This window comes from Raphanus sativus, chromosome 3 (genome assembly GCF_000801105.2).
Source record: "Raphanus sativus cultivar WK10039 chromosome 3, ASM80110v3, whole genome shotgun sequence".
Taxonomy (NCBI): Eukaryota; Viridiplantae; Streptophyta; class Magnoliopsida; order Brassicales; family Brassicaceae; genus Raphanus; species Raphanus sativus.
Genome location: NC_079513.1, coordinates 1,594,880 through 1,620,938, shown reverse-complemented (window position 1 = coordinate 1,620,938; position 26,059 = coordinate 1,594,880). Strand labels below are relative to the sequence as shown.

General features: G+C 34.3%; 4 protein-coding genes across 6 annotated transcripts; 3 read left to right on the top strand and 1 right to left on the bottom strand.

Annotated features, from left to right (window-relative positions):
* The first annotated feature begins 2,424 nt into the window (after positions 1–2,424).
* Positions 2,425–3,753, top strand: LOC108829840 (probable WRKY transcription factor 62). Its single transcript, XM_018603432.2, has 3 exons — positions 2,425–2,890; positions 2,975–3,097; positions 3,173–3,753. Exons 1-3 carry the CDS (start codon positions 2,616–2,618, stop codon positions 3,558–3,560), a joined length of 786 nt encoding a protein of 261 aa, XP_018458934.1. The 5' UTR covers positions 2,425–2,615; the 3' UTR covers positions 3,561–3,753.
* Positions 3,754–8,330: 4,577 nt separating this feature from the next.
* Positions 8,331–9,785, top strand: LOC108829839 (type III polyketide synthase C). Its single transcript, XM_018603431.2, has 2 exons — positions 8,331–8,576; positions 8,674–9,785. The coding sequence occupies exons 1-2, from the start codon at positions 8,375–8,377 to the stop codon at positions 9,648–9,650; spliced, it is 1,179 nt and encodes a 392-aa protein (XP_018458933.1). The 5' UTR covers positions 8,331–8,374; the 3' UTR covers positions 9,651–9,785.
* A 3,429-nt stretch (positions 9,786–13,214) lies between these two features.
* LOC108829838 (transcription factor UNE10) lies at positions 13,215–15,731 on the top strand. Its single transcript, XM_018603430.2, has 6 exons — positions 13,215–13,476; positions 13,554–14,022; positions 14,130–14,225; positions 14,405–14,470; positions 14,970–15,356; positions 15,449–15,731. Exons 1-6 carry the CDS (start codon positions 13,394–13,396, stop codon positions 15,530–15,532), a joined length of 1,185 nt encoding a protein of 394 aa, XP_018458932.2. The 5' UTR covers positions 13,215–13,393; the 3' UTR covers positions 15,533–15,731.
* A 1,606-nt stretch (positions 15,732–17,337) lies between these two features.
* Positions 17,338–24,312, bottom strand: LOC108829837 (uncharacterized). Of its 3 annotated transcripts, none has more exons than XM_057006077.1 (17): positions 23,323–24,311; positions 22,721–23,224; positions 22,523–22,633; positions 20,711–22,447; positions 20,522–20,638; positions 20,219–20,401; positions 20,078–20,140; positions 19,644–19,715; positions 19,300–19,551; positions 19,075–19,194; positions 18,813–18,872; positions 18,662–18,702; positions 18,468–18,545; positions 18,306–18,390; positions 18,063–18,208; positions 17,788–17,942; positions 17,338–17,705 (listed from the first exon to the last, which is right to left on the bottom strand). In XM_057006077.1, exons 1-15 carry the CDS (start codon positions 24,157–24,159, stop codon positions 18,083–18,085), a joined length of 4,386 nt encoding a protein of 1,461 aa, XP_056862057.1. In that variant the 5' UTR covers positions 24,160–24,311; the 3' UTR covers positions 17,338–17,705; positions 17,788–17,942; positions 18,063–18,082. The 3 variants fall into 3 exon arrangements, with proteins under 3 accessions (XP_056862057.1, XP_018458928.2, XP_056862058.1); XM_018603426.2 differs by having other exon boundaries at positions 17,338–17,700; XM_057006078.1 differs by lacking the exons at positions 17,338–17,705; positions 17,788–17,942; positions 18,063–18,208 and having other exon boundaries at positions 18,330–18,390; positions 18,662–18,713; positions 23,323–24,312.
* Positions 24,313–26,059: the final 1,747 nt, after the last annotated feature.

Below are 26,059 nucleotides of genomic sequence, written 5' to 3'. Positions count from 1 at the left end.
GTACTCTACGTCACTTTTGACGGAGCTCGCTTACGCCGTTTAAATTGGCTCTCCCGTTTTCTACACCCATTTATTATTGGAAAATCGGCCAAAAAAACTCAACTTTACACAAATTGCCAAAACAAACATGTACTCGAACTTGGCCAAAAAATACTTAACTTTTGTTGATTTTTTCATTTATTAAGCAACTTAAGATTGACTGACCATAATAGCACACCGTAACCCACGGTTAAGATAGTGTTAACTAGGCGTTAAATATTGAAGCGACGTCGTTTCGTTTTACATGATTTAAAAATAAAAACATGTAGATACCTGGGTTCGAACTCGAGTTGGTTTAGACAAATGGACAGGTATTTTACCACTAGACTAGTGACACTTTCAATCGATTAACACATTTAATTTTATTTGGTACTGGTTGAATATAAAAAAAATTTCTAAAAACATAAAAAGATATTTAAAATTCCGAAAATTGAAAAAAATAAAAAAAATTTTATAAAAAAATTTTGAAATTAAAATTAAAAATATTTTTTTTCTTTAAAAAATAAAAATCTTCAAAAAAATTTCAAATTTTTTTATAAAATTAATGTTGAAATAAAAATTAAAAATAAAATTTATGTTTTCTTTAAAAAATCAAAAATCTTCCAAAATTTTCATTTTTCAAAAAAAAAAATCTCCCAAAATTTTCAAGTTGAAAAAATAAAGAAAACTTTAAATTTTTGCATTTTCTTTGAATTTTTAAATTTTTGGATATTTTTTAGAAAAAATGAAAATTTTGGAATATTTTTAATTTTTAAAGGAAAAAAATTATTTTTAATTTAAATTTCAAAATTAATTTTATAAAAAATTCTAAAATTTAAAATTTTTGGAAAATTTTTATTTTTTAAAAAAAAAATTGAAAGAAAAAATTTGAAAATGTTTGAAGATTTTTTTTTAAGAAAAAATATTTTAATTATAATTTCAAAATTAATTTTATAAAAAAATCTTTATTTTTACAAATTTTTGGAATTTTAAAGATCTTTTTAAGTTTTTAGAAATTTTTTTATATTCGACCAGTACCAAATAAAACTAAATGTGTAAGAAGAAATCTTCCGCACGAGGTACATTAACCTATCACAATTCGAGGAAGATGGTGTTTTATTGATGGTTCGTAGAAGGATAAGGATTCTTTCTCGGGACAGGGTTGGTATAGCACTTTAGAGGGATTCGAGGGATTAACGGGGGCACGAAATGTTCGAGCCAGTATATCACCCCTACACTCGGAGGTGGAAGCTTTGGTTTGGGCAATGGAGTGTATGAGAAATTTGCGACAGTTTCAGGTTACGTTTGCAACGGATTGTTCTCGGTTGGTGAAGATGGTTTCGGAACCAGAGGAGTGGCCAGCGTTTGCAAGTTATCTGGAGGATATTAAGAGTCTACAAAGTAGCTTCCAAAGTTCACAGCTTATTCATGTACCACGAACGGAGAATACAATGGCGGATCGTTTAGCACGCAGTGCCAGACAACAATCGTCTTTCGTCGTTCACATGGATGCAGAGCTACCAGTTTGATGTGCAGAGTCTATATGAGTCAGTGTTGTTGATGACAAAAAAAAAGTGTTAGTAACTCTATTGAAAGTGCCACTAGTCTAGTGGTAAAATACATTGTCATTTGTTCAATAAACCCGAGTTCAAATCCAGTGGTCTATATGTTTTTATTTTCAAATTATGTAAAACGACGTCGTTTTCGTCAACAATAAACGACGTTAAGTTTTTCCGTCAAATCTTTCGACGGTGTGCTAAATTGGCAAGTCAACGAAATGATTGTTAATTAATTCTAAAGTCAATTAAAGTTTTATGTTTTTTGGTCAGCCAATATGTCCAAGTTTGTTTTGGCAATTTCTGGAGTGTTTTTTTTTGGCTGATTTCCAATTTATTATTAGGCGTTCCATCTTCTCAGGTGCGGTGCCACATGACTTTTAGATCCGTCCCATTGTCAGAGATCTATAACTTCACTCTCACCGATGTTGTGTGATAATTAACTCAAATTTAGATCAACAAACCTACCTTTTGTTTTTGTATTTTTTCTAATTATATTAATCAACATCCCCAATTGGAGCATATCGGAGCACAGATACAGACCACCGACGATATGAACAAACAGCAAGCTAGGTTACATATAAGAGACAAACATTCTACAACAACAAGACAAACAAAAAAACAGAGAGGGTCCCGGTGCTGTCAATCCGGTTTCCGGGAGGAATGAAGGCGGGGTGTTAGTTTACACATAATTGTTCGTTAAGTCAACATAGTAATGCCGTAATTGTTGGCGGTGTTAGCTTACTCATGATTCTAGGATAATGAGTTTGCACATGATTGTTTACTTTATGCCATTTCTAATGTTATATATCATGGGTTATCTCAAAGGCCACATACACATTTTCTAATCACATAATACTAGTAGGAGAGTATGGTAATTAACACACCATTATATATATACACGCACGAAACTTCCTAACAACAACCTCATTATATACGAAGAGACCCCACCCATCACATCACATTCACATCTCCTAGTTAAAAATCTGGGATTTGCTAAAAACGTGAGAGAATTGCTAAGTCACAAAGTCAACAAAAAAGATGAAGTCTAGCCAGGAAAACGCTGTGGAGACCCTCCTTCACGGCCATGGGTGTGCCAACCAGCTCAAGCTCATCATGGACCAGGCCAAGTTAGACTCGTCCATGGAAAGGGAGGACCTGGCCAAGTCCGTCCTCCATTGTTTCTCGGATGCTCTATCCATATTGATCGATACTAACGATCATCATCATCAAGATGACCGATCCAATAACTCACCTCCCCAGGATTCGTCTCCTGTTCTTGAGAACAGCAGGAGACCACTTCACAAGAGGGGAAGGTATACATATTAATCAATTGAGATATTTGAGAATGTTTGAAAGAAATGATGTCCATGCAATCATGATAAGCTTGGTGGTTGCAGAAAGACATCAGTGGCAGAGAGCTCAGATTACCGTAGACACGAATCCCCCAACCCGATCTACCACGATGGCTTTCTATGGAGGAAATACGGACAAAAGCAGATCAAAGAAGCAAATCACCAAAGGTATATATATATATGTGTGTATTTGGGGGTTTTATATTTATTTATTTTTTTAAAAAAGGAATGATGAAATGGCAGGAGCTACTACAAGTGTGCGTACACAAAAGACCAGAATTGTGAAGCAAAGAAGCAGGTTCAGATGATCCAACACAACCCTCCATTATACTCAACCACTTACTTCGGCCACCACACATGCCAACTTCACCAAGCCTATGCATCTTTCCCCATTGACACCTCTGATCCGCTTGATTCCCACATGATTCGATTTGATCACCCAGACTTCTCCATCCATCAACATCAGAACCAAAGTCAGAATCAGATAATTTATCTCAAAGATGAAAACATGACGCTACCTGATAAAGCAGAAGAGTGTTCGTCTCCATCTCAGTGGATGTCCTCGGAGGTTGCCCACGCAGTGGAGGCTTTCGAATTTAACCCTTTTCGCACATCAAGTGATCTATCATGACCATATATACATCCTTCTCTATTCTTATCATCATACATATGTAGCTTCTTTAATTATATGTTTCCACCCAAAATCCGATAGTATACTAGCTACTGTTACTTTTCCACATTATACATTTCTATCTACTTGAAGCTTTTGTTTAGTTAAATTTTAACCAGCTTCAATAACACGTGAATGAGTGTTTGGACTGTTACCATCTTTCTTTTTTCGTTCATCCCCTTCTTATTATTTGAGTAGACCATTTGATAACTAACCTTTAGTTCATTTGTTATTTTCAATTGTGTCATTTCCTATGTGTCAATCTCACAAGCTCTCTCACACCCTATATCAAAAGATCCTTTGTTAACTAGACAAATTACAAAATTTGCCATTGATCATTATAATATAACTTGACTAATATACTATTATATTTTTCACTATTGACAAACAACAATTAAAACGTCTACAATTAATGATATATTCTGATTATTTTCGGAAATATATTTATTACTTAGTCTACTATATGGTTTTAGACATAATAAATTATTGAGGCATATTGTACTTTCAGAATATATTGTAGGACTATATAGAAATCGAATATGACCATAAGTTTTCACATGACGATGTATTAAAGTGTAACCATTATTATTTTTATAGAGAAACCTAATTTATTTCTTTGAAAACTGTTTTTATATAGAAACCATATTTTATTTCTTTGTCAATGTTTGAGTCATTGTGGCTTATTGAGATGCAACATAGTATATATATACAAGGGGTTTATAATATGGTTTTAAATTATATTATTTCCATATTGATGATACATTTGTACTTTTGAATCACTGTTTTAAATTGCCATAAAATGATCCAATATTATTTTTAAAATAATGATTGATTCTCCTTTGCAATAATTGTTTTTATAGAAAAACCAAATTTTATTTCTTCAGAGAAATGTTTGAATCATTGTGGCTTATTGAGTTGCATAATAGTATTTGATTCAAGGGGTTTATAATACGATTTTAAATTATATTATTTCCCTATCAATGGTACCTTTGTACTTTTGAATCATTGTTTAAAATTTCCAAGCCGATCCAATATAATTTTTAAATATCAATTGCTTCTCCTTTGCAATCAATAACTATGTTTTGTCAATGTCATATTTCTTAATGCAATATACTATTTGATTGTTTATTGGCAAATGGAAATATGAATTGTCTTTACAAGGTTAATGCAATAGCGGAAAAATATATTTCAACATTAATTAGGTCATTGATTCGCTTAATTTAGGTGTCTAAAGATCAAATATGAATTGTCAATCACATTGTTAAAAGAAAAAAGAAATATCAATCAATGCATGATCTTAATAATATATCTATGTTAATTATGGTATTGTTTCAAAAATTAATACATGTCAAAGACCAAATTTGAATTGTCAATCACGTCAAATTAAGAATTAAATGTGATCGTCACCGATTAATTTTTAAATTTAATAATATTGACCAAATTCTTAGTTTGTTTCCTATTGTACAACAATATTGCATAGTATTTAACTGTAAGTTTTTTAAAATATAGTATATTATGTAAAAATTTATTCTTTACAAAAGTCATTAGTTACAATTTTTATTTTTTAAATATTATAAAATTTATATATCAATCTATATGTTATAATAAAAACTTCGTATATAATACGTGATCTACGTGTTTTTTACTCCATCTCAATCTCTTTCAAACTAAATTTGGTATGCAATTCAATATGTTTGACTTAAACAAAAACGGTAATTGTTTCCTATCTAAAATATATATTCAATTCATTGATTATTTTTACAAACGTATCAATCAGATCTAAAATTTTGGAGTCAAGTTTGGAATCACTTCATAATATTCACTAATTGGTTTTTTTGAAACAATCAACTAATTTTCCTCAATTTTTCCATATACACTTCGAGATTCGAATTTTGCGTAATTTGAGAGCTGCATTTTTTATTACAACATGCGTTAAGGCATGTTTTCAAGTATTTTGTTAATATTTTAATACTTCAAAGATCATGATCAAATTATGCATAAATCTCTTTTACGATGTGATACGAAAAACTAATGAAAGAGGTATGTACCTACTACAAAATACTATATTGGAATGATTTAATTTTTGGATTCGACCAATCATAAAACTATGCAATATTTGAAACTACATATATGTTCAAAATTATTAGTCTCAGTTAGAATAAAAATTAAAATTGACAGTTATTTAGGAAAATACATTAAATTTCCGTAAACACTGCATAATCTTTGATTATGTTTTTTTCACGCAAAATATGTATTCAATTCATTGATTGGTTTTACAAACATATCAATCAGATCTAAAATTTTGAAGTCAAGTTTGGAATCAATTCATAATTTTCGTTAATTAATTTTTTAAAACCAACATGTAATTTTCCTCAATTATAGTCGCTGAGAAACACATTTCCATATACAATCGAGATCCAAATTTTGCGTAATTTGAGAGCTGCATTTTTTTATTACAACATGTGTTAAGGCATGTTTTAAAGTAAATTGTACCGCAAGTGTGAGAATATTAATTAGTAAATATTTACTATGATTTTGGCGATTTGTTTTCATCATTAAAACCTTAAACATACAGCAGTTTCAACACATTTTCTCACCCACATCATTTTTTCGAATCATTATTAACAAAACTAGAAGTACACTAGGAAACCACCAATGGCAGATTTCATTAATTTTATATAAGTTTTTGGTTACTCTTATAGATCTACTTCCACGAACTATACTTCAACCACACAAAACAATAACACAAGATTTAAAAACTCTGAAGCTTACTTTATTTACATATCCACAATTTCGTTGAATCTCTTAACATGAAATAATATGTAATATTTGTGCTTATGACTTTTACCTTTTTAATAGTTATATATTTAAAATTATAATTTCTTTAAGTTCTTTCTTCCTGCGCAAGGCGCAGGTTATCACCTAGTTTATTATTATTAGCGGATTATTAGAGATACATATGATGTGTTCTCTTTAGATTTATTTTTGGGTTCAGCCCCTAGGTAAACATCCAAGTTTACCAACCAATAAAAATTTGATATTTCATATTCAGAATCTTTTAAAAAAATATATATTGTCAAATTATTTATATTTTAAAAAGAAAAAGGTAAATTTTAAATAAAATAAAAGTATATAAAAAAAAATTAAAAAAAAAATTAATACCGTCACCAGAACACTAAATCTTAAACCCTAAATTTTAAACTCTAAATCCTTGGATAAATCTTAAACTTTTGAATAAATCCTAAATCTTTGAAATTTTTTTTAAAAAAAAAATAATTTTAACATGGTGAGAAAAATATTAAACCCTAAACCCTTGGATAAACCTCAAATCCAAAAGTTTAGGATTTACTCAAGAGTTTAAAGTTCAAGTTCTTTGATTTTGTTAATTCTCACAACTCCTAACATAAAAGACTAAAGGTTAATAACCAAACATTACACTGGTTAGTTAAGGGTTTCAATGATTAACACCAAAAGTTATAATGATTTATCACTAAAGATTACGATCACCAACAACAATTGCAATGGTTCATCATTAAAGATTGTAATGGTTCATCACTAAAAGTTGTAAAAATTGACTTAAAAAGTTGTAAAAATTTACTTCAATCTCTAACAAACAATTTCCATTTAAGTTTAGTTAAGAAAAATTCTTTTAGATAACTCTTTTTAATTTATTTTCACAAAAATATTATTTAAGGAGAAAAAAATGACCAAAAAGTTTTTATTAAAGGATAAAATATATATTTATACAATTTGGATTAACTAATTTAGACTTAGGGTTTATAGTTAATTAAGGAGGAGTTTTAGGGATAGAGTTTCAAATTTCAAAAAATAAAAAATAAATATTAAAATTTTCAAAATAAAAAGCTATTTTATTTTTTTGAATACTAATTTGTGACAAAAAAAATTAAAATGGCCATTTGAGAGAATTGTCTTTTAGTTAAACTTACGTATAAGGGAAAATGTTTTATCTTATCCAATTCTTACAATGAAAAGACAACTTTTAAATCCATGACTTCTTGACAATTTTTAAGAACCATTGCATTTCTGAGGATGAAAAAACACTAAGATGTAAGGATACATACTTGTACATTTTGACAATTTTTTTAAACTAATGCAATCTCAAAATGAAAAGACACAATATTAGAATGAAAAGTTACATTTTAAACAATTTTAACAATTTCTTTTAAATCAATACAATTCTTTTTTAAGATGGGCATTGTTAAAATGAAAAGATACATACTTTTATATTTTTGACATTTTCTTTTAAACCAATGCACTTCTTAAACTGAAAAGACACAATGTTTTTTTTTTTGAAACTCTGAAAAGACACACTGTTAAAATAAAAAAGTTACATCCTAAGCATTTATTTGGATTCCTAGTATTAATAGATAGGCTTGAGAACATATTGGAGTTTATCAGATTATTGAGAGGAAGGAAGAAACAATCAGTATGAAGGAATCTAATAAATGTTTTGGGAAGTCCTAACGTAGCCGAAGAAAAGTATATTCTCAGCTGCCTCAATCAGGACAGGAGTAGCACGAAGTCGCTCAATCTCAGCTATACAAAAAGTGCATGCGTCCTAGAGGAGTTTCGTTTGTGAAATTTCAAGGATCATTCAAAGTGTACTCTTGAGTTTATTTAGGGCTTTTGTCTTTATTTGTTACAAACACACCATCCACATTTTCTACTAACCCGTTTCTTCTTCTTCTATTTAACTTTCCACAGTCGATAAATTAAAAGTTCACTAACTCTTTGTGTTGTGAAACCTGACAAATATGTTGGCCACCGGAAGGGTAGCAAAACAAAAGGAAATATCCCAAAGTACAAGGCGTGTTGCCAATAAAGGAAAGGCAACTGTGCTTGCTCTTGGTAAGGCCTTCCCCAGCAATGTAGTCTCTCAAGAGAATCTCGTGGAGGAGTATCTCCGTGAAATCAAATGCGATGACCCCTCTATCAAAGAGAAGCTGCAACACTTGTGTAACATTCATCATTTTTAATTTCCCTCTGCTTTCTTCTATATATATACGGTTCACCCTTGTATGAATATATAATAAGCATGGGTTGGTGGTGTTAGGTAAAACCACAACTGTGAAGACACGCTACACGGTCATGTCCAGCGAGACGATGCAAAAATACCCTGAGCTAGCAACGGAGGGTTCCCCAACCATTAAACAGAGGCTTGAGATCGCAAACGAGGCGGTTGTGCAGATGGCATATGAAGCGAGCTTGGCTTGCATCAAGGAATGGGGAAGGACAGTGGAAGATATCACTCATCTCGTCTATGTTTCATCCAGTGAGTTCCGTTTGCCCGGGGGTGACCTCTACCTCTCGGCACAACTGGGCCTTAGCAACGAGGTGCAGAGGGTGTTGTTTTATTTTCTGGGATGCTACGGAGGTGTGAGTGGGATGCGCGTGGCCAAGGACATTGCTGAGAACAACCCAGGGAGCCGGGTGCTGCTCACCACCTCTGAGACTATGGTTCTTGGGTTCCGTCCCCCCAACAAAGCTCGCCCTTACGACTTAGTCGGGGCTGCTCTCTTTGGAGACGGAGCAGCTGCCCTGATCATCGGAGCAGACCCTACAGAGTCAGAAAGTCCCTTCATGGAGCTTCACTATGCGCTGCAGCAGTTCCTACCAGGAACGCATGGGGTGATTGACGGGCGGTTGTCAGAGGAGGGCATAAGCTTCAAGCTAGGAAGAGAACTGCCTCAGAAGATCGAAGACAACATAGAGGAGTTCTGCAAGAAGCTGGTGGCAAAGGCTGGCTCTGGTTCATTGGAGTTGAATGACCTGTTCTGGGCCGTTCATCCCGGTGGACCGGCCATCCTGAACGGGCTAGAGACGAAACTGGAGCTGAAACCAGAGAAGTTGGAATGCAGCAGACAGGCGTTGATGGATTATGGGAACGCAAGCAGCAACACCATCTTCTACATAATGGACAAAGTAAGAGGTGAGCTTGAGAAGAAAGGCAGAGGTGGAGAAGAGTGGGGTCTAGGTTTAGCCTTCGGACCGGGAATTACGTTCGAGGGATTTCTCATGAGGAGCCTCTAAATGTGGCTATGGACCCGATATATGTGATTAACTATAATAAATAAACTAGATTTTGATCCGCGCTTTTGAAGTGCGGGATATTTTACGATGAAAAATTTCACTAATAATTTAACAAATATTTTGGTTATTTTTAAAGAGTGTGTATTGAAAATATTTTTGCATTTAAATCAGTATTTTTAAATTCAACCCGATTGTGATTATACCGGTTAATCCGGAGATCTGACAATTCAATTTATGTTTTTAAAATATTCATATTAAAAAATCACTAAAACCCGAGACCAACCGATTGAACTGATGGATGACCGATATGTAATCTAATTGGATTTAAATTGTAATATTTCATAATTTGTAATCTTATAATCGAAATTTTAAAGTTCACTATTTTGTAATTTATGAAATTATGACGTTTTACAAAATTTTAAAGAGAAATGATAGATATAAATAACTAAGATTAATTATTGTATTATTTGGAAACATTGATAGTAGTATAAAAATATATTGTTTAGAAACATTGATAGTAGTATAAACAAATAAGTATATTGTTTGGAAACATGGATAGTAGTATAAAGAAAGAAACATTAGTGACTTAATGTATGTTTAACTATAAAGTATAAAGATGTATTTAATTTAAAACTTACAAAATAAATGTTAGGTCCAACATAATGTTTCTGTTTTAATAAGATAGATTTATTATGCGCGACTTTAATTGTTATGACCAAACAAAAATATTAAAGTACATTTACGAAAAGTCTACATGAAACAATGAAGTCTGAAAAATATGCTTATGAATTTAATCTTTAACTAATTTATAAAATTTTAAACATTTCTTTGATAAAATAATTAAACTTATGTAAATATAAATAATTAATAGTCAGCTAAATTATTTATAAAATTGAATATTTGCAGTAGGTGAAATGAAGTAGGTGGAAAAATATAGATTGTAAATCATATTTGTCCATTTGTTAGAGTTAGTTAAGTACGTTCAAGTAATGTTTGTATTTTAGGACTAGGTTTTAAAATTTTAAACATATTTGAAATATTACTTTGACATATGAGTGTAAATTATGTATATATTAAGCACTTTAAAAGTTGATTTTATGTTTAGTGAACAGTTTATTGTTATCTAGTTCAAATACTTTATTTTAGATTATAGGTTAAAAACTTGGTAAAGAAATCTTCCAAGCAGTTCCAATTAACAAAAGTAATGTCTCCTTGCATAGTAGAGATTGTAAACATTCATGATATTTTGATGTGAATGAGTCAAAATAGAGTAAGTTTAAGGTTAGTGGATTTTGTAAAGAAAGTTTACCAAATCAAAAATTATTTACGTTATCGTGAAGTTTATTTTCAATTTAAATATAACCAAAAATAATCAATAAATATTAACCAAACAATGATTTACTTAAAATTGACGGCATACTCAGAAAACACGACCAGCATCCCAACTTGCGAAACTGATTTGACAAAACCATTAGGCAGCGTATATTATCGACACAGTACCAAGAGAAGAGATCACTTGAAAGCTTAATACAGCGTTGGTTCAGTGTCCACATTAGACAAGGATAGGAGGTTTTAAAGTTGGTTTTGTTTATAAGTTTATATTTTTCCGATGATCAATAAATTTAATATTTCATCGAAAAAATATTGATGATGTAGATGACTTCATGTGAAGTCTACTTGTGTAGATTTCCATGAGTAAGTAGATTTCATGATCCATGAATTTTTTTACACCAAAAACTTTTAACCTAATTGAGATTTTTGGCGTTTATATAAAAACAATTTACACACTTTTTCTTTCTCAAATAGCTGCAACAACAATTTAACATTTCTTTCTCTGAACTATATGAAATCAAAGACACCAGACCTTGTATCAATTGCTTATCTCTTTGTTTCATGTATTTATCACAATTTATCTTGTTTTTACAAGTTCTTCATTATGTGGTTTTAATCTCCTCCTCCTAAGAAAGTAGATATATATTTTTAGATGTGTATTTTTGTTTTGCTAGATTTGAACAAAACTATAAACTCCATTTAATGTAACTGTTTTCTTATTATTCTAGAATTAAGTTTTTTCTATCTTTCATATTTTTTTTTCTATTTTGAATCAATTCTAAACATTTTTGGATACGCAAGTTTTAGATCTGGAAGTATGTGACTTGTAGGAAGACTTTAGAGAAGTCTCCAAATCTATTCTCAAATAGTTATTCAATTTTATTAATTTTTTATTTACATGATTTATAAATGTTTATATATACATTATTTAAATTTATTTTCCATTGAATTATTTTTCATATTTTATAATTTAATAATAAGATTAAGTTCATAAATATACTTCTTCTCAGAAAGTTTCCTCAAGAAATCTTCTTAGAAGATTCATTGTTTCTTGTAGATTTTTTTAAGGTTATAATCATCAAAATATGTTTAATTATTTTTTGGGTCATAAAAAGGTAGTTATAATTTCATTACACATTTATGTTACTTTTGCATTTGATTAAATAGGTGGTATTTATTTTCATTTAGTTTCATATTTTGGATTATTTGGAAAATTCTCCTAATTAAAATAGTTGTAGTTCAATAATTGTTACAATTAAATTTGCTTAAAATGAAAAACCAAATTGGTCTGAATTCTTATACCTAGAATTATATGTATAATTAAAATATTATTTTACTTAATTTTCATATATATAATTATAAATCATTTAAAAATTCAAAACAAAACACAAGTGTTAATGAAGTTTGTGATTTATACATATGCATGAGTTTTAAAAATATTTCCGCTTATATTTTCTATGAAATTTCAATTTATTAACTCTTCATTGTTTTATTTTTGCTTTTTTCCTAGAATAATTTCTATCAAATTTTAATGTTGTAAAAATATATAGTTTTAATATATCAGGATGAACCAAGCTAAATGAAATTAAAATAATATGATTTTAGTATAACAATAACGAAAAATAAATTATAGTTCAATTGGGAAGAATGGATGCAACCCAATATCCAACAAAAAATAATTGAACGATACAGATTGTTATACTCAAATCACATATTTAATTAAGATAATAACACAATGTAATGTAACATAATAATCTATTTATGTTTCATACATAAATTATTAAACAATTTAAAGTTATCAAAATTAAAAGTAAAAAGTAATTAATCATTATGATTTTATATTTTGTAAATATTTATATTTGTGCGAGTACGGAATAATTACTTCAGATCTCTTACAAAGTCTCTAGCATATTAAAAATTATTGAAAATTAATTAAAGAAGAAAGAGAAAGGAACATAATTAGCAAATAAACATACTTAACCAACTGGGCTAATATGTTAGCTAGAAGAGTTGATTCCGTAGTACCCCTAGGCCCTAGTTCGATTATCGTCTTCGTGTCATGAGATATTACAAATGGCTGATTCCATACCTAGAGAGAGATTAGGACGACCTAGTTCAAACTCCTCCCATTAAAAAAAAACTATCAAAATAAACTTTATATGCACATGTGTTATCAGTTCTCACGTTTAATAAAGCTGTCAAGCGAACATTCAACAGCTCTTAAGCAGCGCTTTAACTGAAGGAACCTAGGCTATATATATGGTTAACTCAAGTTTAAGTCCCCACTCCTCCATTGCTACAAAAAGTATACATAACAAAAAAAAAAGAAACATTAAAAGAAAGAGAACACCTCAACAACATAATATCCTGTAAATTTGATTATAGCAATATATACACAACTCTGCTTCGGGATGAGTCAGCGTGTTCCAAACTACCACATCGATGATACTCCAGCGGCCACCGTCCGCTCCACTAAAGCTGCAGATATCCCCTTGTATGTACCATTTTATCATATATATCATTGGTCTCAATATGTAATAATTAACTTTAGCCTATATATGTCTTGTGCAGGCTAGACTATGAGGTAGCCGAGCTGACGTGGGAGAACGGGCAACTAGGGTTGCACGGCTTATGTCCACCGCGGGTGCCTGCTCCGTCAAAATACTCCACTGGCGCCGGTGGAACGTTGGAGTCAATAGTGGACCAAGCTACTCGCTTCCCTAACCCTAAGCCCACCGATGAGCTCGTCCCATCGTTTCACCACCACTATTCCAGGGTCGGCATGGACGCGCTTGTCCCCGAGCAGCAGAGCCAGCCCGCCACCGGCGTTGGCTCGTGTAGCGATGGTCATCCCATGGCTGGTGTGAAGCGAGCCAGAGTGGCGCCCGAGTGGAGCGCGAGCGGGAGTCAGCGCCTGACCATTGACACCTACGGCTTCACCTCAACATCGCTGGATGATAACTCCAGCTCCGGCGGGAAGCCTTTCACCAAAACCACCAACATCGACGATCATGACTCCGTCTGCCACAGCCGCCCACAGGCAATTAGTTTCTCATTTTATTATAACTTATTCCTTCTAAATTTCTAATTAGTTTATTATATATCACTTTTAAAAAAAATATTTTTGAATTACAACGCTATATAAAGGTGGAGGAAGAAGAAGAAGGGAAGCAAATGGGAGGAAAATCATCAGCTTCAACCAAGAGAAGCAGAGCCGCTGCTATTCACAACCAATCCGAACGTGTAATTCACTCACTCATTCAACCATTTATTACTCTTATTTATTTTGAGAAAAAAAAAATTATATTGTTATTCGTCGACTAGTGTTTCATAGTTAATGTTTTCTTTGTATAGGAACGTAATTTCAGAGTTTATGTTCATTACTTAAAACATTGATTGTCTATTGATTGGTTTTATTGCAGAAGAGGAGAGATAAGATAAATCAAAGGATGAAGACGTTGCAGAAGCTGGTTCCCAATTCCAGCAAGGTACCTCATTTTACATGCATCATAGACTGTCGTTAAATTATTATTTTTCTCCTTTTGGTCAACTACTACATCAAATTTACATGACTATACGTGCGTAATAATATATAATAAAAATATGATAAATAAAGTAGGTATACGATAGCTAGAGGGGATAAGAAGGGTGGTGGACCAAAGGAAAATGAATGTATATAAAGAAATGGACCTCATACGATGATTTTACTCCACACACTTATGCTCGGTCTCTTATTTGTCTGTCCCCGAAAAACTGATTTTACATCTCTTTAAGACTTTGTTCGGCCAATTGGTCCAATTCATATGCCCTTAATTACTACTATATGCCACCTTTTGGCTGTCAATCAAAATTCAACCAACACAATCTACATTACATATGTATAGTGTACTATTTTGACATGTGTTCATCAATCACCCCTTGAGTTGGTTTGGTTAAATAATACATTAAAAGGAGTGCATGGTTTGATAAGTTACATTTTGGAACTAGACGGATAAAGCATCCATGTTGGATGAAGTGATAGAGTACTTGAAGCAACTCCAAGCACAAGTGTGCATGATGAGAAGAATGAACATGCCCTCCATGATGCTTCCGATGGCCATGCAACAGCAACAACAACAACTTCAACTAAATCTCATGTCCAGTTCCATGGGCTTAGGGCTTCGAATGGGGATGCCTGGCCTAGGTCTTGTCGACCTTAGTTCTATGAACCGAGCTGCTACTGCAACGGCTCCCAATATCCATGCCAACATGATGCAGAACCCATTTGTGCCCATGACTTCTACATCATGGGATGCCTCCTCTTCCACCGACCCTCGATTCCAGTCTCCTCTTATCCCCGATCCTATGTCAGCCTTTCTTGCATGCTCCTCGCAGGTTATACAACTTTTTGTTTGATATAAAACTTTATACTTCATTTTTGTCCAAATCTAATGAAGCATTGACATATTTATTTGTCAAAATTGCAGCCAACGACGATGGAAGCATATAGCAGGATGGCTGCTTTATATCAGCAAATGCAGCAACAGCTTCCTCCTTCAAATCCAAAATGATATATTATTTCGACCTTACGTCTACATGTGTTATAAATATTGACAATATATGCATATTCCATTGTATTTTAATTTGTATGTATAGGCTACACATGAACTATGATTTACCTTTTAAAACCCTAAAAAGGATCTGTTGTATCTGAATATTGTCCGAGAAAATAATTATTATGTTTGAGTGAATTGGTAACCTCACTCTAAACCCAGAAGCGAACCGCTACTTTTCTTTGATAAGTGGTGGTTTCAGTATCCTTACGGTATGTAAAATCCTTCGTTTTCACGAATTTAATTATGACACCAGGAATAAGTAGAAAGCTAAATAGAAGGAGACACAACGGAATATGCTTTGTCTGCAAAATTCCACAATAATTTGATGATAATGTTTGTAACAGTGTGCGAATATATATATTTGTAAAAGGTGTTGTAAATGATCGGGTGTCAACAGGTCAACTTGTCCCAGACTATCACCACACGTTTGTAAACAAAATCTAATTATTAATAAGCAAAAGTGACTCCAAATAATGCCAATTTAAGTAGTTGTAATCAAGTGGGTTGTAATCAATCGATCGTAATGACCACAAACCCTAGATCCCACCTGTCCAGAGCCGGTCCTAGGAAAACCATGACTAGAAGCAAATTATAAAAAAAATGGCCGCATTGGCAGAGATTCGAACCTGGGTTGGTGTTAGAAAATCTATAACTTTCATGTTTTACCACTAGACTAAAGGGAAGTTTTGAGAAAATGTGGCCGAAACAATCTTTACAATAGAACGGCCGGAAGCCACTGCTTCCTTGGCTTGGCCCAAAGGCCGCCTCTGCACCTGTCATTTTACTATTGAACAGCTGCGCTGAAATTTTATTTATTCCAAAAAGAGTTAAATCAAATCAGATAACACCAAGGGTCGACACCAGTTGGTTTGATAGTTATGTATGTTTTATTATATACTCCCAAAATATATGAATCGCCCCAACTAAGCGGTGGTTGTGACTTGTGACGCGATGTTAATCAAAGGGAGTGAAGAGTAATAGGCATTTGAATCCATTTACAAATAAATCTGAAATGTTTCAATTTGAAATATGTAATGGGTGAGATAAAACGTTTACCGTATCTATAGCTTGATCCATTGTTACCTGTTATTAAAATCTAGACAACTATAACGTTTTAATAACCAGTGTATTGTATATTTTGTTAATCAATATGCTATGTCGAATCATTACCACAAACAAATAAATAAATAAATTTAAGATGTCCTGATTCGAGACGATTAGATATGTCACATGTGTGTGGTAGCTATAAAACAATGAATCGCAGGAAGATAAATTCAAAAGACGATTCCTTTCACACCGACAACAAATGAGAGATCACTGTTGAAACAGAATTGGTCAGGGCAGCAGCTCATTGCCCTACCTTACAATAGGGAGAATCTTCTTGACGGGCCTAAATAGGCTGCTTTAAAGCCAATGATCGGTTCCAACTATATAAAGCCCATACCAGTTAAGCTGCGTACTATAATAACATGGTGCCGATTATCTTGGGCTTCAAATCTAAGTATTATTTGGTTGCTGTAGTGCTGTATGACTAGATACAGATTCAATTTGAACAGTTGCTCTAGGCTAGGTTGATTGGCTCCTCCCATCTCTTGCTCATTCTGCATAATCTAAGTCAGAAGAAGACAAGCTTAGAGCAGTGTTAAAGGCTTCCACGGCCCTAAACCCAAGACCTCCTTCCGGTTCCCAGTGGAGTTCCCGTTTGTCATGATTGCGAGAATTTCTCTCTCTCTCTTTCTTTCTTTCTAAGAGTTGTGAAATGAGAAGCACAACAAAGTGTATTCAATTATCTCCTTATTTTTTGGCAAAAGAAGGAACAAAACTAACGTGGCCATCATACATATAGGCTTCATTCACCCCAATAGTATTTAGTTAGTGGGTATCAAATGAAGAAACGGAACAATTTCATGTCGAGAGACATAGTAGGCTTAACCATACACCTCGATATCATAGTTTTCTGAAATTGCGACATCATTCCTCAGATCAGAGCCGTGATCCAACCATTCTCCCAAAGCTTCCCCCCTCTCACTCAGTCGTGTTGTCAGTCTGTCCCAGTCTTGAAACGTTTATACCGGCTCAACCAGTGCATTTTCTTACTTGGTTGGTTAGGCTGCTGACCAAGCCTATGCTTCAAACGGCCAATAAAGTAAGCAAACTCGTACAATAAAGATTACAGATACCATGAGAGAATGAGACTACTATCCACTTACCATGTAGTTTCCTTACATCAACAACATAATGTAAGCAAATCTGGAGGCCTATCAATTTGGACTCGTATAAGTAAGCTTCCCAGCCTCGAATCCACAGCTAACCAGCGCGCTTGCAATCATCAGCATTTTGCAAACTTCCAGACGTTGGACACCACCTATATTTTGAACACAAAAAAAAAAAAAAAAAAAAACAGAGGTTCAATCAGAGTAGCGAAGAACTATCTATATCCTATAGATGAAATGCGACAAGGTAAGTTCTGTGAAGCAACACGTACAGAAAACACCATGTCGATTCCTAAGCGGAAATGATACTTGGAATTATTTTCGGAAGCAACTTGTATAGCTGCTTTTCGCACGAATCACTAGAACTAGTAACGCATGTGAGCTCATTCTCCAAAACAGAGTAAGCTTCAGAAAATGCCTGCAAAATAAATCATCACCAACTCTTTTCCATAGTCGTATGTTTTAGATTTAAAAAAAAAAAAGCATTGATAAAATGTAAATATGATCCAATTTACCTTAATACATTGATGTATACGGAAGCAATTTCTCCCGACATTATTTGTTGGGAAAAGAGGGTCATCGATGTGTATCGGATCAATACTGTGAGCAGATAACCAACAAACGTGTGAATAACAGAGCGTGTACAAGTTCGTATTTTACAGAGCCACGATGTTTACCTATGACCCCTCTCCCGATTCCTATAGATACCACTTCCTTGCACTGAGACACGCATCTGCCGAGGATCAAAAACATTACTGCAAAACAAATTTACAAAAAAAAAAACACTAGCCCAGTTATCGTCACACTCCTTGAGCTATATCTATAAATGTAATTAACAGATTTATAAGGAGAAGTAGTAATTTTGACTGACCCAAAAAAGTAAAGAAAATCCATTAGAAGCCGCCCAATGTTCTGCAAAAATACTTATTTTCAATTAGTAATAATTGCACGAGTGTAACAATGAAACCTGAACAAATATAGATACTTGTGTTACAGAATAGGCAAACAATAAAACTAAGTACTTGGTTGATAGAGCGCCCCAGATGATGCTCATGTTGAAGAAAACGTGTAATCAGTAAGACCTGCAGTAATCATAGTCTAAGATTCATAAACAGATATCTGAAAACATGATTAGAGGATGGAATAATAAGGTGGCTGGTGGATTGGTACTAATCAAATTAGACAAACACCAATTAACAGGATCCTCATTACATAAACAGAGAATGACCACCTGAAAACCAAAAGAAAGGAGCGTTTTACTTAATGTAAAGGAATACGGCTCACCAGACAGTAAGAGCTTAATCCACCGGAGTATGATTGATCCAGGGTACGATCAGCCAAAAACTGCTTTAACACCAAAGCAAGTGGTGTGGCAGCTGGAAATTGCTCTGTCAGATCTTTCACCTGCAGAGTCAAAAGAAAGAAAAAAGGTTACAAAGATACATACACAAGAAGAGAGTATAATGTAAACAAATAAATTGCTCTGAAAAAGAAGAATAAAATAAACACCAGTTGTGTGGTTTGAAGACCCGTATGCGATGGCGTTTTGAAACTGATGTCAAGGCGGACACATTTTGCATTTGCCAAGTTTCCACTCTTTGTCGGCAAAGAGTTTGCTGCTGCAGAGTCTTCAAATCCAACCATATCAGTGTTACTATTGCTGTCTTGGTCAACGGTGATACAGTCTGGGCCATCTTTTGGTGACTGTATACTGCATACCAGATCACAAGGGACTTCCACAACAAGCATGATAATTGGTATCTGCGCATGCATAAACGAATTATATAAGAGAAAGCATGATGAGAGTACCTAACGACTGTGAAAAATAAAAACACTAATAAATGAGACATTACAGCTGTATTTTCAACCGCCTTCAGGGAGTCAGTTTTTACCCACTCTTGATTAGCCAGATATCTGGCTGCATGCTGAATAGGAAAACATGATATCAAAGAAAATTCAATAGAAAATGTAACCAGTTAACTGTCAGGTATAGGTACTCTTATTTAACAAGGAGAGTAACTTCAAAATAAAAATTAAAAATAGAGACGAGAGTAGGCTCAAGCATGATTCACAAATCTAGTATTTTACAAGGCTTCCGCTATACTAAAGCAATCCCAGTTCCCTAATATGCAACACGACATGAGCAACCAGCATACATAAGAAAGATGGGTCCATTTGTGATAATAATTAGACTAGCCCCTACAAATATGATCACTAAAATAAAGCAAATTTAAAAACATAGTCATGACTGTTAACTGTTGCAACATAACTTTCATAGTAAGCATACCTGAAGGCATGTCTCCTTTATACCATTGCGACCCTCCAAAATTCCTGCCTCTTTGATAGGTTCCTGAGACGGGTATTATGTATAAGATACTTCCCGTTCAAGAAGTAACCGCATAAGATGAATAATATTAAGTTTGCTCACCAAGTTTCTCACTGGAGGAAGACAAACCACAAGGTCCACATCACTCGAAGGGAGGGCCAAACCAGTTGCAGATGAGCCAAATATGTTCGTCCTAGACCTGGGCCACAGAACTTGGAGAGATCTGGTAACCCGCTTGATTGCCCAATTGATATAAGGTTTGCGGGACATATTCTCTGTAGCAACCTTTAAGAGCAGTATATGACTCAAAGGATTCGAATAATTGCCAACCCAGGTAATAAAAATATAAACTTCAAAGACGTTCAAATACTGAAGTATAAGAAGGGAAAAAGGTATTGTGATTACCTGCTTGCAGAAAGAATCTATCTCGTCATTCAGAAGACCGTGTATCAATGATTGAGATTCCCCTTGCGTTGGACAGTTCAATAACTCGGGTGGTTGCAAAGGGAAGGCCACATCAGGCTGTAAAATAGCATTTTAGAGGATGGACGCATCTTAGAAAGAGTACACATAGAGGTCAACGGTGTTACTTACATGCTCCTGGTCTCGGCCTAGTTGCGACATTGCAATTAAGTGATCTTGAAGGAGGGCCCCAGGTAGAGGTTGAATGATTGGCCTGACTGCAAGGCTTTTGTTCCTCCAGGGTAAAACAACCTCCGCTCCACAAGGTTCTTCCCAGTTTACACCGTCATGAAACCAGCCTCTCATACCCCAATGTCTTGGGCTTGAACTTCCAGACCTCACAGTTGGGAAACCTCGCCGTGCTCTGGAGTTGCTCACAGGTGAAGGTGGTGGTGGACGAGGAGCACGTGGAACACATAGCACTACAGGTGATGGTGGTCGCTTTAGACGAGGATGCTCGCGCCTTGTAGGATTTGGGCTTTTGGTATCATAACTACGCTTGTATTCAGATTTCGACATATTTGGGATGATGATGGGCCGCAAAATCGGATAAGGAAAAGAGTCTCCAGAATTTCCTTCAACATCCCCAGATAAACTAGTCAAAGTTCCAGAGACATCCTCTTCACCTGCAGCTTCACTTGTTGTAGGGGGAGCTTGCAATACTTTAGTAGATATCTCATTACCTGGCACAACATAACCAAGAGGCTGGTTTGCCGGGCCTAAGGGATCAAAAGGGGAACAGAAGGATGCGGAAGTCGGAGAAGCTAGTCCATTTGCGCTGTAAGAAGACGAAAACGCAACCATGTCATCAACCGACCTCTTCATTTCAGCTTCATGCCAAGCCCAAGAGCTATCATCAGAACTAAGGGACGGAGGGCGAGAAAAGCCAGTCCCTAGATGTTCAGACGGATTCCAATACATCACTCCCCCACCGAAATATTGATTATAGTCTACTCCAGAAACAGTGTGCATCTCAAAATCTTCCTCCAGCATCCAATTACTCTCGCACTCATTCCCTATCTCAGGCTTATTTTTCTGTTCAGGAATGTCCAGAAGAATTCCAGAATCATAATTGCAAGCGAATGCTGTTGTCAAGCCGCAATTGCTATGAACCATGGGAGGCCAATCTAGACTCATGGGCATGGGTCGAGGAAGAACTTGTTTGTGGGTCCCTTCAATAGAAGGATTTCTAGCATGATGAACAGTTGAGACGAAAGGTTGGCGTACATATGCATGCAAATTGTGACCAACATCAAGATGCAGTCTATCAGTCGCAGTTGGAAGGTGAGAATTAACATGTGGAAAGTACATAGGTGCTATAGCAGGCCACTCATAAGAAACAAATTCTGAACTGCTGGAGGCAATACCATAACCTGCTGCTTCTCTTCTCGGATGGTGGATCCGCTGGGATTCCCCTTCCTCCAGAGTTCTGGATCGTCCATTAGACGATGACAATATGTCTTTACGTTCACCTGGACAGCAAGACTTTTGAGAGTTCACGTTATCACAGCTTGAAGTACCGGCAGAATCTGTAGAAGTCAAAACTTTTGAAATCACACACGTTCCAGCTTTTCCGTTCAATTCTTCCTCTCTAGAATTCTCACATTTAACTGCACCTTCCCTTGAACCATTCCTATCACAGCTAACTCCAGTACTCATAGCATCTATATGCTCCAGAGGAAGTTGATTGGCAGAAGTACAAATTGATTCACATTCGGGAGCTTTTTCCATGGCTGAACTATTCACGACAGACTTATTCACTTCCCTGGTGTTTTCCAAACTTGTACACTTTTTATTATTATTCTTATTCCTTTCTCTCCTTTTCTTTTTAGTTCTTCCTTTGTCGGCAACCAATCCTGGGAGAGCTTCCTGATAATACATAATCAGTTTCAAAACAATCCAAGTTCTAATTAAGCCGAAATATGAGGAAATAAAATAATTCACCATATTTGCTGCAGCGGCCTTAGAATTATTGACCATTGTTGATGATGTAGGAGCGTTCTTGCATTCTACCGCGTATCTGTTTTTGTGAGATTCCAACTTAGCTTGGTCTTTCTGGAGATAACTTCAAAGATCAAATTCAAGTTCCCAGACAACTGCTACGAAAATAAAATAATATGTGGATAGACAGAAAATTTGCACCTTGATGATTTTCGCGGACAAACTAACGTTTCTATCCGATTTAGCCTCAGGGGTTGGCTTTTTCGTGTTTCCGGTCTTTCCTTTGTGTTTACGGCTGGTTGGACCAGGAATCTGCTTGGAAGATGAACTTGTGGAAGACTTTGGAGTATTTTCTTCAAGAAGCTCACGTTTAACAGAATCAACAGAGAGTACCATAAGAAAACCGCGCAGTTTTCTTAATATACAATCAGCCAAAGTAGTGAGAGAAGCCAATGAGCTGAAGAATATAGTTTGTGCAGAAAGTGAGCCATTTTGAGATAAGAGGAGTAATGAAGCAAATTCTTGAAGCACGTATAATCCACTAAGTTTAGTGGCTAAGGCATTAGGTGTCTTTGATACAGAGGTTTGTTCGAAAACCAAGTCACAGAATGAAGTAGTTTTTGTCCTTGCAGTGCCTCCGCCAAAATTGAAGAGCCACATTTCTGCCTGGGGTGCTTGATTTGCTTCTCTAAGAATCTCATGTATCTGAGTTGTTCGCAGTGACAAGAGAAAATTTAAGATAAAAGATGACATAGAAAGCAACCGGAAAGTAAAGTAGTAAGCAAGTCCAAACAAGAATGTACCACAGATTTAGCAGACTTCCCGAGCAAGCAAGTCCAGATTTGCTTCTGTGTTGCGGTGTCGAGATTGAGCCACCAGTCAGCACAGGCCTTGGTCCTCCAATACGCATTAGCTGACATAGCAGCAGCATTCAATTTATCTTTGAGTTTGATCCCTCCTCCTCTTTTCTTCTTCTTCCCATTACCATTACCATTAGAGGACCAAGCTAATCTCAAGCTAACCTCTAACCTATTAGCGATGAAGGCTTCCATGGTATAATAGCCTTTGGCTTTGAGCCACTCAAGTTCAACCCAATCGGAGGAGGCGAGGTCAGTATCTTCCCCTCCTCCTCTCAAGAAAGCGCCATTAGATAAAGCGTCCATAGTGTCCACGAAGTGATCCACATTAGTAAGAAGCTCCTCGGCCATGACGACGGAATCGAGGGAGGAAGAGGAAGAGCAATCGGAGGAAGCGAAGAGACGAGTGGAGTCGAAAAGGGAACGCTGAGAGGCGTTGGAGAGGGCGACGCGGGAGATCAATCCACGGGACTTCTTGAAGCAGAGACTGGGAAGATCGAGATCGAGATCGAGATCGAGGGAAGGGAGGTCAGGGAGGATGATGAAAGAGCCATGGCCTTTGGTGCGGATATACCCCAGCATCTGGAGTAGAATTTTGACGAACTTGGGATCCACGAAGGTGAGGTGAGAGAGGCGCTGGTGGACGCTCAGAGAAGAGAACCATCGGAGGATCGCGGACCTAGGCTGATGATTAGGTGTTGAGGAAGAGGAGGAACAAGTGGAAGAAGAGTGGTAGAGGGAGATGTGAGATGTGAGGGAATCGATAAGCTGATTCTGAGCCATGGAAGCAGCAGAGAGAGAGAGATGCCGTTTCTGTTTGTTACTGATCCGATCCGATCATCATTTTCAAATGGAATGTGTGTCAAACCGACTTCCTCGCTCGCCGGAACCACCACCACACCAACGCCACATTTCACTTTACCCAACCGCCCCTAATTAAAACGGGTCTTGGTTTTTCCTCTTCCAGTTTTTTAATGGGCCCTCTACATTCTGGCCCATTGTAGTAACTTCCTCCTGCTTCTTCTTCTTCATGTCCTTTCTATATTTCATGTACACAAACAAAATTCATTTCAAAAAATACTTGGCTAACGAAAATAATTGTAACCCAACTAATTCTATTCACTGTGCCCATCTAGTTGTTATTTAGGCCAAAAAATGATATCTCCTATTAGTAATCTCATATATTTTTATGTCTTATTAGGTTAATTTTTTTCATTATGATAATATTGCCCTTAATTTCAATTAAAATTAGAAATTACATAAAAATTTGAATATTAAAATATAATTTTAACTAAAGTAATTTAAATAACTATTAAAAATCCCCAAAAACGATTCTCTATTTAAAAAATATTAAAAATCCCAAAAAATATTTTCTTAATTTAAAAATTGATTTTATAAATAAAGTTTTTCTATTTTTAAAAAAATATAAATCATGATTTATAAAATCAATTATTAAATAAAAAATAAAAAAAATCGTTTTTTTGGATTAAAAATATAAAATCGTGATTTATAAAATCAATTTGCAAAAAATGATTTTCTATTTTTAATAAAATATTTAAAATCCCAAAAATTATATTTTAAAAAAAATTTGGAAATTGATTTAAAATCTACTTTCAATTCTTTTTTTAAATGATTTTCTATTTTTAAAAAGAAATCAATTTAATTAATAAATATAAGAAAAATGAATATTTTCAAATATTCTCTTCCCATATTTTTGGAAATGATTATCCTTATCCGTAGAATCTGTATGTAGAATACATTAAATATGTTTGAAATCAATTTATACTAGTTTTAGATTTACAATAATGTGTAGATTCCGATTTCTCCAAGTTTTAGATTCATAGTAATGTGTAGATTCTGATTTCTACAGATTTTAGAACGATAGGTTAAATGCAGAATGCGTTTTTCAAATATTTTTATATTACTATTATTTACGTAGATCACATATTCTAAATTCAATAAAAAATGGATTACATTTTCTATTGTGTAGAATGTCATTCTACTTTTCATAGACCAAAATATGAAATTATGATTTAAACATTTTTACAACTTGAAAATATACCAATAAGTTGATATAGGTATTTCATGAGTAATTACTATTTTTGATTTTTTGTTTGTTTGTAAAACTATTTATTTGATTTATTTAGGAAGATATCAAAGGGTATTAGAGGAAAAAATGATACAAAAAATTAGTTTAATAGGACATAATTATCATTTTTTGGCCTAAAAACAATTTTCTCAAAAAATCTTCATAACTCATTTACTAAATTTGGGATAACAATTATTTTAATGGGTTTGTCCAAATCTATGGCAACATAAATTAGGGGTGGGCGTTCAGATACCCGTTAGGGTTCAGATCGGATATTTCGAATTTTCGAGTATTTCAGTATAGGGGTATAGAACATGTTCGGATATTTTTGTACTTCGGATCGGGTTTGAGTATTTTTAGTCCTCGTTCGGTTATTTCAGACTGGGTTCGGATATTTAGATTTTGAATTTTTTTTTAAAAAAAATCATTTTTAAATTTTTGTATTTAAAAACTTAGCTTTCGATTAGCTGACTTTTTATTTTCTAATAATTGAATGATTAATAGATTTGAAAGTAACATTTCAAAAATAAATAGACATTAATTTGATTATTATTTTTAGAATTTGGGTATGACTTTCGTTAATAGATGAAAAAA

What these genes read in the sequence shown, in the direction of transcription:
- LOC108829840 (XM_018603432.2), top strand. Translation starts at nt 2,616, where the DNA reads ATGAAGTCTAGCCAGGAAAACGCTGTGGAGACCCTCCTTCACGGCCAT. An exon ending in CCACTTCACAAGAGGGGAAG is followed by an intron (nt 2,891 to 2,974) that starts GTATACATATTA and finishes TGGTGGTTGCAG; the next exon opens with AAAGACATCAGTGGCAGAGA. An exon ending in AAAGAAGCAAATCACCAAAG is followed by an intron (nt 3,098 to 3,172) that starts GTATATATATAT and finishes ATGAAATGGCAG; the next exon opens with GAGCTACTACAAGTGTGCGT.
- LOC108829839 (XM_018603431.2), top strand. Translation starts at nt 8,375, where the DNA reads ATGTTGGCCACCGGAAGGGTAGCAAAACAAAAGGAAATATCCCAAAGT. An exon ending in AGAGAAGCTGCAACACTTGT is followed by an intron (nt 8,577 to 8,673) that starts GTAACATTCATC and finishes TGGTGGTGTTAG; the next exon opens with GTAAAACCACAACTGTGAAG.
- LOC108829838 (XM_018603430.2), top strand. Translation starts at nt 13,394, where the DNA reads ATGAGTCAGCGTGTTCCAAACTACCACATCGATGATACTCCAGCGGCC. An exon ending in TCTGCCACAGCCGCCCACAG is followed by an intron (nt 14,023 to 14,129) that starts GCAATTAGTTTC and finishes CGCTATATAAAG; the next exon opens with GTGGAGGAAGAAGAAGAAGG. An exon ending in TTCTTGCATGCTCCTCGCAG is followed by an intron (nt 15,357 to 15,448) that starts GTTATACAACTT and finishes TCAAAATTGCAG; the next exon opens with CCAACGACGATGGAAGCATA.
- LOC108829837 (XM_057006077.1), bottom strand. Translation starts at nt 24,159, where the DNA reads ATGGCTCAGAATCAGCTTATCGATTCCCTCACATCTCACATCTCCCTC. An exon ending in AGGCGGTTGAAAATACAGCT is followed by an intron (nt 19,552 to 19,643) that starts GTAATGTCTCAT and finishes ATGCATGCGCAG; the next exon opens with ATACCAATTATCATGCTTGT. An exon ending in GTCTTCAAACCACACAACTG is followed by an intron (nt 19,195 to 19,299) that starts GTGTTTATTTTA and finishes TTGACTCTGCAG; the next exon opens with GTGAAAGATCTGACAGAGCA.